This window comes from Monodon monoceros, unplaced genomic scaffold (genome assembly GCF_005190385.1).
Source record: "Monodon monoceros isolate NGI ecotype Baffin Bay Population unplaced genomic scaffold, NGI_Narwhal_1 Super_Scaffold_11, whole genome shotgun sequence".
Lineage (NCBI taxonomy): Eukaryota > Metazoa > Chordata > Mammalia > Artiodactyla > Monodontidae > Monodon > Monodon monoceros.
In genome coordinates, this window is record NW_021703767.1 from 15463264 (window position 1) to 15478136 (window position 14873).

The window sequence follows — 14873 nt, forward strand, 5'->3', positions numbered from 1 at the left end:
CGTTAGTAGTTGCTGTATTTTGTAGTTTCTACTTAAATCTAGGAAGAGAAAGATATGTACCTATGTTTTCCAAGGAACTTCATTTAGACGTTAAAAAGAAAAAAGATCCCTATTTCCAATTTCTATACAATCTTTTATAAAAAGACTGATAATTTAATTGATACTCTGATTCTATTTTAGAGAGGGTTCAGAAGACAAATTGAGAAGCAGATTTTTTTCAGCAAATCAAACATTATCAGCACAAATATTAATGTAGTTAAGATGAAAAAACAGAATTTAAATTATTTTACTAGGGCATGTTAGTAACCCATAGATATCTTTATCTTTAAGGCTCTTTCTAAAGTATTTTTAATGTATTTTTACCCAAACCGAAAAAAGAAATCTATTTTATTCTTTGATTTATATTACTGTGTACCACTGATTTAATACTGCTATATTAACACTAGTAATTTCTAAAGCATTTCAGAAAATTTATTTTTCTGTCAGGAAAATGGCAGTTTCACATAACTCATTTCACTTGCCAATGTAGAAATGGTTAGAAAAACCTTATGAATATATATATATATTTTTTTGTGTTACGTGGGCCTCTCACTGTTGCGGCCTCTCCCATTGCGGAGCACAGGCTCCGGACGCGCAGGCTCAGCGGCCATGGCTCACAGGCCCAGCCGCTCCGCGGCATGTGGGATCTTCCCGGACCGGGGCACGAACCCGTGTCGCCTGCATCGGCAGGCGGACTCTCAACCACTGCGCCACCAGGGAAGCCCAAACCTTATGAATATTTTAAAGTCATTTTCAACATACTTAAATTTGAAAAAAATAAGAAGATAATTTAAAAACAAAACTGTGGGACAGTTTAATTGTATTAATTATCAAAAACACAAATGAAACATTGGTCAGCTTCTGTGGTAACTTAGTTTTTCAAGCTAACAGAAATTAGTTACACAAAACACTCTAAAATTTCTTAAATGTTTTATTTTTAACATTCTTTTCACAGTTCCAAACACTGGATTTATAAATATCATATAAAAATCTATAGATGTAACTCATGCATACATATTACTTCTTAAATTAAACCACCAATCACCTCCTTCCACAGCCAAGGGAAAAAAAAAACCTCTTTCATTGTTTCAAACTATGTCATCCAACAGCTATCAAACCAAAGAACATGATAAAGAATTAACATGCCCTTATTATTACTGGAACTATAGTAATGTTTTACAAAAAAGCATCTATCAAATACAAACATTTGTACACAAAGTACACAGATCAAGCTCAGTATGATTAATACCATACCATCTACACGTAATTCATGCTAAATTATTAAGACATTCTTTAAATTAATAGATGAAATAACTAAGGGAAAATAAGAAAAAAATTCATAGCTCTGAGAAAACAGTGTAAAGAAAACTCTGTGGGGAGAGGGATAAATTGGAAGACTGGGATTGACATATACATACTACTACATAAAAAAATAGATAACTAATAAGAACCTATTGTATAGCACAGGGAACTCTACTCAATACTCTGTAATGACCTATATGGGAAAAGAATATAAAAAAGAGTGGATAGGGCTTCCCTGGTTGAGAGTCCGCCTGCCGATGTGGGGTACACGGGCTCGTGCCCCAGTCCGGGAAGATCCCACATGCCACGGAGCAGCTGGGCCCGTGAGCCATGGCCACTGAGCCTGCGCGTCCGGAGCCTGTGCTCCACAACGGGAGAGGCCACAACAGTGAGAGGCCCACATACCGCAAAAAAATAAATAAATAAATAAAAAGAGTGGATATATGTATACGTATAACTGATTCACTTTGCTGTACAGAAACTAACACATCATTGGAAATCAACTATACTACAATAAAAATTAATTTAAAAATTGTTAACTAGTTCTGTACTCAAATAAAAAAGAGGGGTGATAAAAAAAGAAAGAAAACTCTGGATCAGAAGCCACATTCTTACAGCCAGCCACTGCTAATTTATTGCCAAGTGACTAGTCCCACGTCTAGACATCCATGTGGCAGTGAATAAGACTGAATATATGCTGTATTTAACCAGAAGTTATCACATAATGTTACAGAATCATTTTTCTTTTTCCTCTCGGGACCTGGCATTTGATTTAAACAGTTAAACAGCCAATGTGTGAATCCATAATCTGGTTAACAAAATAAATACACCTACTTGAAATAAATGAACACAGAAGTCCTTCAAACTTCATCACGCACTCCTGGTATTTATCACATGGTTGTATAATTAACTGTGTATGGGCTTCCTCCTCCCTCTCTGAGCCAGCTCACATCCCCAGTGATGCAACAGGAGCTGACACATTAATCCCAATTAACGGTGGTAAAATAAAACAATGACTTAACAACACACTCATTTTCCGCTCACCTCACATTCTTGTTCTCTGGCTGAACAGGGTTCACTGTCTCCTTCGGTATCCGTCTCAGAGTCGTCTCCCAAGCTAATCACACAAGCGTAGGGACAAGGTTCCTGTTGGGGCTCTGAAACATAGTCATCGTTTCCAATTTCCAAATTGCTAGAACAGCCTTCGGTACTCAGAGTACTTATGAAAGGGCAATTGACAGAACTCAACGTTGTGAAAGTCCTCTGACCCGGTTCTGGGCTCTCACTAATCCTGATACCTAACCAGGGACACTCAGACCGTTTCTGGGAGTAGATCTGTTCTGAGCCATCTTTGGCCACGGCAGGTGATAACTGCATTTGGCAAGGAGAGTCCGTGCTGCAAATGTCACTCCAGAAGCCTTTCGCTAGGTGTTCGGCCACTTCTCGTTCCACACTACTCAGATCACTCGAGGCGAGGCTACTATCTTCCCTGGGGCCAGAGTCAGATTTCAAATCTTGACTCTCACCAAAAGTTTTCTCTTCTCGAACATCTGAACCTGACAAAGGCTTTTCTGTTAACACTGTCGTGTTTTGCATACCAGCAAAATTCAAGTCACCATACTGGTCATACGTGTGTAAAAGAGACAGAGAATAGAGCCCATGGGGATCTGTAGAAGTGGGGGGAAAAGGAGTCGTTTCTGTTTTTCCTGATGGGCACTGAGAAGCAGGATCTTTCTTCTTGGCTCCTTCATGTTCCATTGCTAATTTTCCTTCTTCACATTTTAAAATCACCTGCAAATCTGCACAGTCCTGGATTCCTCCTAGACACTCATTTTCAGACGTCTCATTTGGCTGAGCAGAAGAAGTGTGAATGTCTTTGACACTGGATTCCACAGTACGGACTCTGTCAGTTCCAAACGCTTTTTGGAATTTTCGGTATTTGGGGCATAAAGATGGCAGAGCCAGAGCGGCATCCTTTGCTAAGCACATGGATTCACATGTTTGACTGGCACTGTCTTGTAGAGGGGGAGATACTTTTGCACTGCCTTGATACCTACGGAGTTTACAGTGAGGAGTCTGAACATTTTTATTTTCCAAAAATTCCTCCACCTCATCAATTTCTAAATCCCTCTGGTCCAAAAGTGAAAATCTAAAATCTGGTTTCTGACAGGGTGATGAGAAGCATTTTTTTCTTGGGCATTCTTGCTTGTCTGCAGTGGAGTCCAAAAACTTGTATTTGAGAAACTGAAAGCAGGATTCCTCAATATCAGGTACACCTAAAAATTCCACACACTTGTACACTTCGTCCACATTGTCCTTACTTAGTATCAGTTTACCAGTGTAGGCAAACTGAATTAAAGGTTCAAATCCTTTAACTGTCACCTGTTAATATACAAAATAAAAACAAATGCATCACATGAAAGCCATCTAGTAGATAAGTACAAGGGAAGTAGGAGGGTGGCAAGATGAGTAACTTCTTTACGATATTTACAAAACGGGTATTTTAATTTGGTAAGGAAAAATATTCTTCTAGGAAATGTAAAGCTAAGGGAATCTAGAAAAGCATGCTTCTCACATCTTGTTCATTGGGACCACACCCTTCACTTTATAGACTCCACTCTTAATGACCCATGGAGTAAGATTTACTCATATGAGGTAAAGATATAAACATTACCACAATTTTCCACATTAGCTGAAAGAAATCATCTACGGAATAAAGCAACATGGATACGATCTGCAACACACAGTCAAGTGCCAGGTGTCTGCTGCCATCCCAGCCCCATGTGGTCACTATATTCCAAACAACTATAAACTACAACTGCTATAAACGACAAAAGTGAAATTTTTAAGGATGGAAAACAATATATCCAAGGCACTTAAAGTAGTCCTGGTCCATGGTGAATGCACAGTAAATGGTAATTATCTTTATTTCACGCCAAAAATTTCTAATAAAACTTTTAAAGATTCAGATTTAAAAAATGATCTAAGTGAAGGTCTAAAACTCATGCCCAGTACTGTTTTAGCAAAGATCCATGGACTCTAGGTAATAAAACTTTTCAGCAGAAACTTGCACATTTACACTGAACCTGCCTCTGCAAAGTGAGGGGCAAATGAAACCAACTATAGTGCAGGGAAAGCCTCATTCTGGGCACAAAATACAAAATTAATATTAAAACACTGAATTCCCATAAGAGTGATCAATATATAATTTTTTGTGATCTTCTTAAAATAGTGCTAAACTGGGAGTACTTAATTAGCTTTTACATAGCTAAAATAAAAAATAGCAACACCAAATACTGATGAAGATGTGTAGAAATTGGATCACTCATGTATTGCTGGTGGGAATGTAAAATGGTGCAGCCACTTTGAAAACCAGTTGGGTAGTTTCTTTTAAAACTAAACATGCAACCACCCTATGTCCCAGCAACTGCACTCCTGTTCTTTTATGCCAGAAAAATGAAAACTCATGTTTGTACAAGTGCTCACAGCAACTTTATTTGCAACAGCCAAAAACTGGAATCAGCCTGATTTCCTTCAGTAGGTGTATAGCTAAATAAAAACTGGTACACCCACCCTATGGAATACAATAAAAAGGAACACACTACTGATGCATACAACTTTGATAAATCTCAAAGGAATTATGCTAAGCGGAAAAAGGCCAATCCCAAAAGGTCACATACTATTATGATTCCATTTGTACAACATTTTTGAAATGACAAGACTTTAGAAAAGGACAGATTAGTGGTTGCCAGGGATTAGGAGTGGAGCAAGGGGGTAAGGGAGAGCAGACAGAGGGCAGGAAGGAAGTGGGTGTGATTGTAAGAGGGCAACACAAGGGATCCTTGGGTGGGTGCTGAAACTGTTCAGACTGTGGTGGTGGATACATGGACCCACCCAGAAAATGAAACTGTATAGAACTTCATACACACACACAATTTAGTACAAGTAAAACCAGGGAAGTCTGAATAAGATGGGTGAACTGTATTACTGTCAGAATCCTGACAGTTGTGATATTGTACTATAATGCTGCAAAATGTTACTATTAGAAGAAACTGGACAAAGTGCAACAAGGGATCTCTCTGCATTATGTCTTACAGCTACATGTGAATTTACAATTATCTCAATAAATATTTCAATTAAAAATTTTTTAAATAAGTTAAAATAATCAAAAGAGGATTTTAAGACAGTGAGTTACACAATGATCTTTTCAATTTGTCACTATGATGAAACATTTCAAATACGTGAAAATTTGATTTACATTCAAATTAGAATGAATGAATGCATATACACACACATGCATGCATATACCTTTCCTTCCATGCACATGAATCACATTTTTCTCTACTTGGAAAGTCATATTAAGTAATTTGAAACTACAGACCATAATAAGGATATCTCCATTATGATACGTGTTGCTACTTTTTAAAAAACAATGGCTAACCTATAGTTGGCCCTTCCTGTCGTTGTCTTGGTTATCATATTATTTGCTCTAACCTCTGCCACAGAACTGACAACATTTTGCTTCCCCAAACTGTCGCTACAATTTCATGTATGTACGCACGGCCAGCGATAAGGTAAACTGTAGACTTAGTGTCATCACAGAGCAGCCCCCACACACCTGTCGTACACACAGAAGTTCTACATACTTTGTCCAAATTCCTTTTAACAGCTTCTAATGTGTGTCCCAATGCCACAAGGCTCAGCATTCTTCTAGCTGTAGTTACTAATGAAATCAAGCAAGCTGTTATAAGAGTCAGTGTATACCCAGCACTCCTGCCCCAGAGAGAGGTCTCTTGCAGGCAGGATGGTAACAAGGACTTAAATATCTAGGTGCGTGAGCTCCACAACAGGCTGGTGGGCGAAAGGTGTGTAAGGGCAAGGCTCTATAAGTATGACACAAAATCACCTTTCTTCTGCCAATGCATAGCCACAATCTCAAGAAGAAAGGGAGAGAAAGAACACTTCTGGAGTACCTAACAGCCACAGGTAGACAAAATGAGGAGGCTGGAATGCATAATCTTTTAGGTTTCCTCCAAATTCTAAAATCCTTAGCTAACAGCTGCTTGAAAAACTAACATCTGACAACTCTGACTCATAGTGAAAACAATAAAACTAAGCATCACAGGGAGGCTGTCACCTGCAACTCACTCCCAACCCATATCCATGAGGGCGGGTCCTAGAGAAATGGATGTTTTAGAGAACCCTAATCCTTGTCAGTTTCCCATCACAGAAAAAGGTCCGAAGGGAGAGAAAAGCACACGGTATGGCCTCTCCCAGCATGGCCTCTCTGAATGTCTGTAATCCACTGGCTGGGTCGTTTCATTAAAAATAACAATGGGGTGGGAGTTCCCTGGCAGTCCAGTGGTTAGGGCTCTGTGCTCTGCCGAGGGCCTGGGTTCTTTCCCTGATAGAGGAACTAACATCCCACAAGCAGCACAGCACAGCCAAACAAACGAACAAATAAAATTACAGGGGGTCAAGTTATTCAACTGCTCAACAAATATTCACGCACATCCAAAGTTAATCATTTTACGTGTAAAACGTCATCATTTCTAAGAAGAAAGTTAAAGCAATGTGCTGTTGCACAAGCCGGGAACTGCTCCTCGGCCTGAGGACGGGGAGACTGGGTCTTCTTTTAACTTTATAAACCAGGAGAGATTTAATTAAGTTAAATTGAAATCAGGACAACCTCTCCTACCTCTTCCGGCAGAGTGATGCGCAGCTCGGCGTCGGCCTGGCCCGCGAGCCTGGAGTGGAAGTAGGCGCTGCAGGCAGCCAGCACGGCGCGGTGGGCGCGGAAGGCCTGGCCCTCCACCAGCACCGTGACGTCACACAGCACGTCCTTCCGGCGCTGCTCGTCCAAGCTGCGCAGCACGTGGCCGCTGTGCACCGACGACTCGTAGGCGAACACCGCGTTCTCACCCAGCGACATTCTGCGTCACAGGTGGCGTCGGGAGGGTCCGAGAGAGCATGCTTCTGACAGTCATTAATCCTGCCAAGACACAGGCCAAGTGTCACTCGCTGAAAACCTTGGTAAAGAGGTTTGTTAAAGTGACACTAGCAAATAACGATTAAAATACTCATCACTAAAACCCAACTGAAAACAACAGCCTCTCGAGAGCCTGGAAGCATTTATTCACTTTACCTCATTTAAAATTGGTTCTTGATAAGGAGTTTTCCTAACTAATTTTAGGAAAAATGTTCTTAGGGTGAGGGAGGGAAGACCTTTCTGAAGCAAGGATTTCAGGGCTCTCTGAAAATGAGACATTTTGTACGGAGAAAATAGCTCCAAAGAGCAAACAGGGCGGCCGAGAAATTTCTGGGTGGCATCCCAATCCTGTTGCTTTAAGACATTAATGGGCGTGTGTACAGATCACCAGAGGTCATACTTTGGGCTTCAGAACAAGGGACACATAATACAAAAGGTAAAGTCCCTCCAACATGAAGAAGAAAAGGACTTCCCTTGATTGAAAGCCTCAAATCTGTCAGGCCAGATCTTAGTAATGAGTCTTTTTCACATAACAAGTCTTACTTGACACGACAAAATGTAGGCAACAAATAGGACTACTCCACCGTTAAGAATATAGTTTACCATACACAGAAACTCTTGGTTTTCTCAAAATGCTAAAACATAAGAGGAAGTTATCAAAAATGTATATTTTTTAAAATACATACTAACATATGGTAGCCTCCAAACTTCTTTTTGATCCATACATACTACTGGCAAAAAAAAAGGGCAGCCCCAATATATGTATGTTTGTCCATATATTTCAGACATGTACCATTCTTATATATTACATATGTTATAAAACACACAGAGGCTGAACGTAAGAGGTTGAAAGAGAAGCTCTAATATTTTCTTCCGGCCCCCAATGGCCAGCAGTGAGCACCCCGAGGTGTGTGTGCACACCCCACCATGGCATGGCAACCACAGTGGAGGCTGAAAAGCTCCTCACAGGGGTCATCCCTGTGTCGTTCACTTTTGCTCTTCTGACACCTTATTCACTGCCTGAAACGTGAAGGTCCACACATGTTCAGTGACTGAATAAATGTTACTGTTTTCAGTTGCTATACTCCAAACAAAAATGAAAGGAGAAGTAAGAACTACTAAAGTTCAGACAGACCAGGCCCAAATCAAGGGTGAATTCCACCTCAAAGACAGGGTGTCTTAGTAACAAACACATGAAGTGCATCCATGAATTCTATTTCACTTATGTATTTATTTTTAAGGTGCTCATTATAGCTGAAATGTTGAGTTCCTCAGAAATAGTCAACTACAGTAAAATCTCTCACTATGTGGTTAAACTCTACCAAAGGTCAAGAATCACAACCTATCATTTACTGATTCAGCATACCACATGAAATCATAGCAACTCCAAAATCATGTCCTAGGACTACCTCGACTTTTGGGTTGTGCTCATAGGAGAGGGTAGTAAATTCCCTTTAGCAATGGGTCTTAATATTTCATCTATCAACACAAGGCATTAGTGTTAGGAGTAGTGGGGAGGAACCATCATTCAAAGAAATTATGTATCTTGTGTGTGTGGTACCACACAGACCACTGCCCTCCACTTTATCTGAAACTGTATACCCTCCCCAGGCAAGCCAGATTCAACAGCTGACCACATGCCTTGCTATGTCCCTGCACAAGTCCCCAGCCTCCTTATTCTTTCCTATCCTCTGCTTTGCAAACCCTTAAAACTATACAAATCTTACCCTCCTACTCTGTTGGTGGTAATGTAAATTGGTGAAGCCACTATGGAAAACAGTGGGGAAATTCCTCAGCAAATTAAGAATAGAAGTACCATATAATCCAACCATTCCACTTCTGGGTATTTATCCAAAGAATACAAAAACGCTAATTGGAAAACATATACACACCCCCATGTTCAATTCAGCATTATTCACAATAACCAACATATGGAAACAACATAAATGTCCATCAATGGATGAATGGATAAAGATGTGGTATATATATACAATGGAATACTACTCGGCCATAAAAAATGAAATCTTGCCATTTGCAACAATACAAATGGACCTTGAGGGTATAATGTTAAGTGTAAATAGTCAGATGGAGAAAGATAAATACTGTATGATCCCACTCATATATGGAGTCTAAAAGAAAACAAACAAAAACAAAATAAAATTTGTATATACAGAGAACAGACTGCTGGTTACCAGAAGGGAACAGGGTTAGGGATGAGCAAAATAGATGAAAGTGGTCAGCTGTATGGCTGGTGATGGATGGTAACTAGAGATTTAGCAGTAAGCACTTTGTAAAGTACACAGATGTGGAATTATAATGGTAAACACCTGAAGGTTATATAATGTTTATATACCAATTTTACCTCAATTAAAAAAAAACTATATTGAAAGACACTGAGGAACACCTAAATAAATGGAGAGATATGTTCACATAAAACAAAGACCAATTCCTATAACTTCATTCTAGAGCTGCTGTTAGGCCACATGTGTTTGTGTGGCCCACTGCCACCAGTTTGCTCACTACTCGCCTCAAATTCAGGAGAGAGAATTTACTCTTGGCTCAACCCTCCTGTTGAGCCGTTTTCTGTGACAGGTTTGCTCATAAGTTGGTCAGCTTGCAGGTTTGGGCCATATGCCAACACCAAGTCCCATCAGCGGCAGCTGAGAATCGGGAGTTAACCGCCACCCGGGATGTGGGACTCATCGCTGACACCTCCCACACTCGGCCCCAGTGCCCAATCTCTTACCGAGGCCTGGTGCCTCGACCTCTTACAGCTGAGACCCATTTGTCTCCGTCTACACCGCCACAACTCCAGTCCAAGCCATCACACTGGCTCTTGCCTAGACAAATGCTGTTTATCCTCTTGCAATGTCTTACAAGCTCACACATGTACAAATATATAAAATGAAAAGTGGCACAAAATTTCACATATCAATATTTTATCCTTACTAGTGCAAAGCAGTCTAATATCTACTCTGTTCTATTAAAAAAATAATTCCAGTTGTGATCCACTCAAATTTCAAGAACCAATAATGGACCATGACCTCATACATTAAAAACACAAGCCCACTGGCTAACAGAACAGGGTCTAGAATCATACGCTGTCTGGGTTCAAATCCCAGCTCTGCCACTTACTTACTATACGGCCTTGGACAACCTGCTTAACCCTTGCTGGGTTGGGTCTTGTTTTCCTCACCTGTAAAACAAGGATAACAGCAACACTTCACTGGGTTGTTGTGAGGTTTACATGAAGAAAATGAGGGTAAAGGGTTGAACACAGTGGCCCAAAGCAAACAAATTATAAATATTAGCTATTAATTATAATACAAATAACAAAAGCCTCAGCCCCCTCAAGCCCCTCTTGATCCTCTCCAATTTATTCCCCTATATCAGTGTCTCCCTTGCTGAAAACCCCACGTCTTCCAAATTTCTTATGATCAATTCTAAATCCTTAGCATGCCCTCCAGACCTGCCTGGTTGGGTTTTCTATTAATCCAGCCTTGCCTCAAAAGCCTTTGTCTCCCTCTCTCACTATTCTCCAGCCTGACCTTCCTTCCTTCTCGCCCAAAGGCACCAAGCTCCTTCTGACCTCAGGACCTTTGCACATGCTCTCCCCACTGGACTTCTACTCTTCAGCTGACTAACTCCTCACCTTTAGATCTCAGAGTAAATGTCAAAACCTTGCCTGACTTGTTCTCTGCCATAACTCAAGCATGTAACAGAGTACCTGGCCCAATGCAGGTACTTGCTTCTGAACAAATGACTTGGCATTTTTAGTATAAACCCAGAACCCCAATCACCTACATCTTCCAAACACAGCACAGTCAGCTAACCCAATACATAAGGGAACAATGCTGCTGAGCCACGTACTCAGAGAAGATTCCTTGGATAGGTTTTCCAGAGTCAGGAGGAGCAAAAGGGAGGCCCAGCTCTGGGAGCAACTGGCCAAAGGAGAGCAAAGGTTGGCAACTATAAACACAGCCAACACAACTACCCAAACTTGGCCTCATTAGCATGGAGCACTACAAAAAGTTGTTCTGAAATTCCATTTTCCTAATTCTGAAAGCCATCTAAGTGGTCAATAATCCAATATTACCAAATAACAATAACTAAGTAATGACTAAACCAGGTAAGAATGGCACACATCCTTCTAACATCTGTCACCTTCTATCATTTTTCAAACCTAAACAGTAAGATATAATACCCCCCCAGAGCCTGCCAGACCTAAAATTCTGTTAATTTCTTAACACCAAATTCCGATTCCTATGTCACACATGAATTTTTCTATATTCTTGGAAATAGAAACTATTGTTACAGTTCAAAATAAAGTTCACTGACCTGAGCAAATTGCTGATTCATTCAGTAATGCTGATAAAGGATGAACAGGCATTTTAAAGCTTCCTGCATCTCAATTTGGAAATAACTTCTACTCTCTGCTCAATATACACAATATAAATTTAAGTTTTAATAGTTACTTCTTAATGTTTTTGCTTTCAAAATCATTTTTTAAAAGAAACAAGATGATGTTGCTTTATCACATTTCAATAACCTTAAAGATAATGTACTTAAAAAAAAAACTTTTAAAATCCTGAGGTGAATATTGGATCATGGAGCCAGACCTATAATGCTTCATAATAGAAATTCAGAATAAAGATGAAGTTCCACATACACAGAAGAGCTGGACGTTTATTCATCTCAAATCTCACAGGACTTCATTGTTTTTTAATTCTCAATGTAGCAGGGCACAGGGAGTAACCTAACACCAAGGATTCATATGAAAAAGACTATCACCTGAACATCCTTCATCTTCACTGAATGATGACAAATGTTCTTTTGACAAGTGCCTACCTGTGCCACATAATAAACTAGATGCCGTGAAAACACTAACAAAAGACAGTCCCTACGTTCAAGAAGAACACAACCTGGAGATGTTCAAAATGAAAATGGTACTTTGGGGTGAAAGAGACGACAATGATCACTATAAACAACTTCCACAGGAATGTGGGCATTCCTAAAGGTATTTGCAGTAAGACTTCAAATAAAAACTACTTTTTGGTGAATTCTCATTTAACCATAATATTCAATTAATGAGAACGACTATTTTCAAAATAGTTGGTAGCCAAGGGGGTGCGTGTGTATGGCTGGGCATGAGAGACTGGTGACCCTGGACATCAGAAATGGCACAACAGGCAAATGTCTCGGCCTTTATATAAAGGCAGTGCCCTTCATCTGCAGCCTGGGCGAATTCCTCCCAACTCTCCTCCTTCTTTCTTGTGGCCATTTGGAATTTCTGCCTTTTTCTCCTTATTGCTTCTGCCTGCCACCACCCATCATCCTGTCAATTACTTTTGCCTCACTCAATTTCAGGGCAGGGTCTTTGGAAAACAGGCAAATTCTTCCTACCACGCCACCCTTCTTGGCTCCCTCTTTAGCTTCAAAATCTGCTAAGCCAGTACCTGTTACAATATACCCAAGATACCAAGAGTTTAAGTGTTCTTAAATTAGGTGAGCCTTATCTTCTGTTTTTCAAGAGGATGGCAAAGGCCAAACAGTATCATGTGTTTACACCTTCAGTCCTTTATCTTTTCTTTAAAGGCCTTTAAAAAACTTTTTTTTTTAATTTAAGGTGGAGATGCTCATAGGAAAGAATCTTCTTAAAGATAAGGGCTCTTCTTCTTATTATCCCCAATTTTGAAAGAACCTTAGCATCAAAAATTCTTTGGGAGCTGAAATCACAGACAATAACTTAAATCTGCATTCTTCCAATGTTCTAAGACCTGACTTACCAGCCAGAAACAGCCAGTAGGAATAAATCAGAACCAAGGTTTGCTATTTTCTTTAATCATGTGCAGATCCTAAATATCATGCTTGTTTAAACAGTGTATCTGATAATCACATTTTCTAAATCCACTTCTCTCAGCCTTATGAAAAGAAACCTTAAGTATGACTAGATAAGGTACATGGATGCATATACCAAAAAAAAGCTAAAGGAAAACAGAAAACGTAAGTTTGAATTAAGGTAAGTAGCACAAGTGCTTATAGCAGCACCAAAAACGATGACATTGTGTTTTAAGGACTTCTACAGTGACATATGGGAAAACAACCTGACAATCTATGTTAAAATTACGTAACAAAAGATGCTATAGCTTTTTTAAAAATGGAGGTGATGGGGTGAGGGAATCACTACAACTTTTGCAGCTCATGGTTATTACAACAAATGTGAAGTTCCATAGAGAGAAAGTTGGATTTTTTTCCATTTACTTTTCCTATTATTGAAAATTACATATTTAATCATGGATCTTGTTATACTTACTTGGTCTAATTCCATATGTGAAATTATGAAGCTAAAATTATACTTAGAAGGGAGAAGTTTGAATGGTTACAGAAGTTTACAGTTGTTTATGGACTCACCTGGTAACAGATCAGAAACAAAAGGTTTTTTTACTTCCCAAATCAACAAATTCAAATTTGTTAACTTCTGGGTAATAAGTTTAAAATAGCTTGGAAGGGAATAAAGGAAGAAAAAAGGAACACGGAAATCCAAGTACCAGAACTAAAACAAGAGTAACAGATTCTTCTGTTATACCTTCTTACTACAAAAAATTTAAGAAACAATGAAGTCTTTTATTTATTTAACAGATTTGGCAGCTATGTTATTCTTAGTAGGACTGTTACACCTCAATGGAATATGACTATGTTATGAAAACATGAACTAGCAACTAGAATTGGCTTATACCGGTACAGCTTATTTACTGAATTATATATTTTCTAACATGCACTTGTCAGTCACTATTTTATTTATCAACTTAGAGGTATGATTTTCCTTGAATGAACTGCACTGTTCAAAGCAGAGCATTTAATGAGTTTTGACACTTGTATATGTGAATAAAACCACCACCACAATCAAGATAAATTTCCATCACTTCTCAAAATTCCACATGCCTCTTTGAGGTCTCTCCCTCCTTGTTCCCCTGGCTCCAGGTAACCAATGATTTGCTTTATGTCACTGTCGATCAGCATGCATTTTCTATGATTTTTATATAAATGGAATCACACATTATGTACTTTGGCTTCAGGTTTCTTTCACTTGGCTTAATGACGATCAGGTTGCAGACATTAGATGTTTGGGTTTTTTATTGCTGAATACTATTCCATTACATGTATGTACCACCATTTGTTTATCCATTTAATGGTAGATGGACTTTTTATTGTAATAAAGATGGAGGACAACTACATTGTTTCCAGTTTGGGATTATTGTAATAAAGCTTCAGTGAACATCTGCATGGACATTACTTCATTTCTCTTGGGTAACTAAATACCTAGAAGTGGAGAAGCGGAGTGATATGGTGGGTTTCTGTTTAACTTCTGAGAAACTGCTAAACACTTTCCAAAGTAATTGTATCATTTTCATTGCTACCAGCAGTGTATGGCAACTCCAGCTGCTCCACATTCTCACCAACCTTGGTATTGTCTGTCTTTTTAATCTTAACTAACCTAATAAATATACAGTGGTATAGAGCTGTGGTTTTAGTTTGCATTTCT

The 14873-nt window shown here is 39.3% G+C and overlaps 1 protein-coding gene across 2 annotated transcripts in view; it reads right to left on the bottom strand.

Annotated features, from left to right (window-relative positions):
- Positions 1 to 14873, bottom strand: part of BACH1 (BTB domain and CNC homolog 1) — a 46764-nt gene that overhangs the window by 15281 nt on the left and 16610 nt on the right. The window contains exons 1-4 of one of the 2 annotated variants that reach the window (XM_029215027.1): positions 11201 to 11229; positions 10466 to 10526; positions 7040 to 7333; positions 2386 to 3723 (exon numbers count right to left, since the gene is read on the bottom strand). In XM_029215027.1, the coding sequence (XP_029070860.1) occupies positions 2386 to 3723; positions 7040 to 7273 (1572 nt within the window). In that variant the 5' untranslated portion in view covers positions 7274 to 7333; positions 10466 to 10526; positions 11201 to 11229. Of the gene's footprint in view, positions 1 to 2385; positions 3724 to 7039; positions 7334 to 10465; positions 10527 to 11200; positions 11230 to 14873 lie in introns of those variants that run through there. The other variant, XM_029215026.1, reaches the window with a different exon arrangement.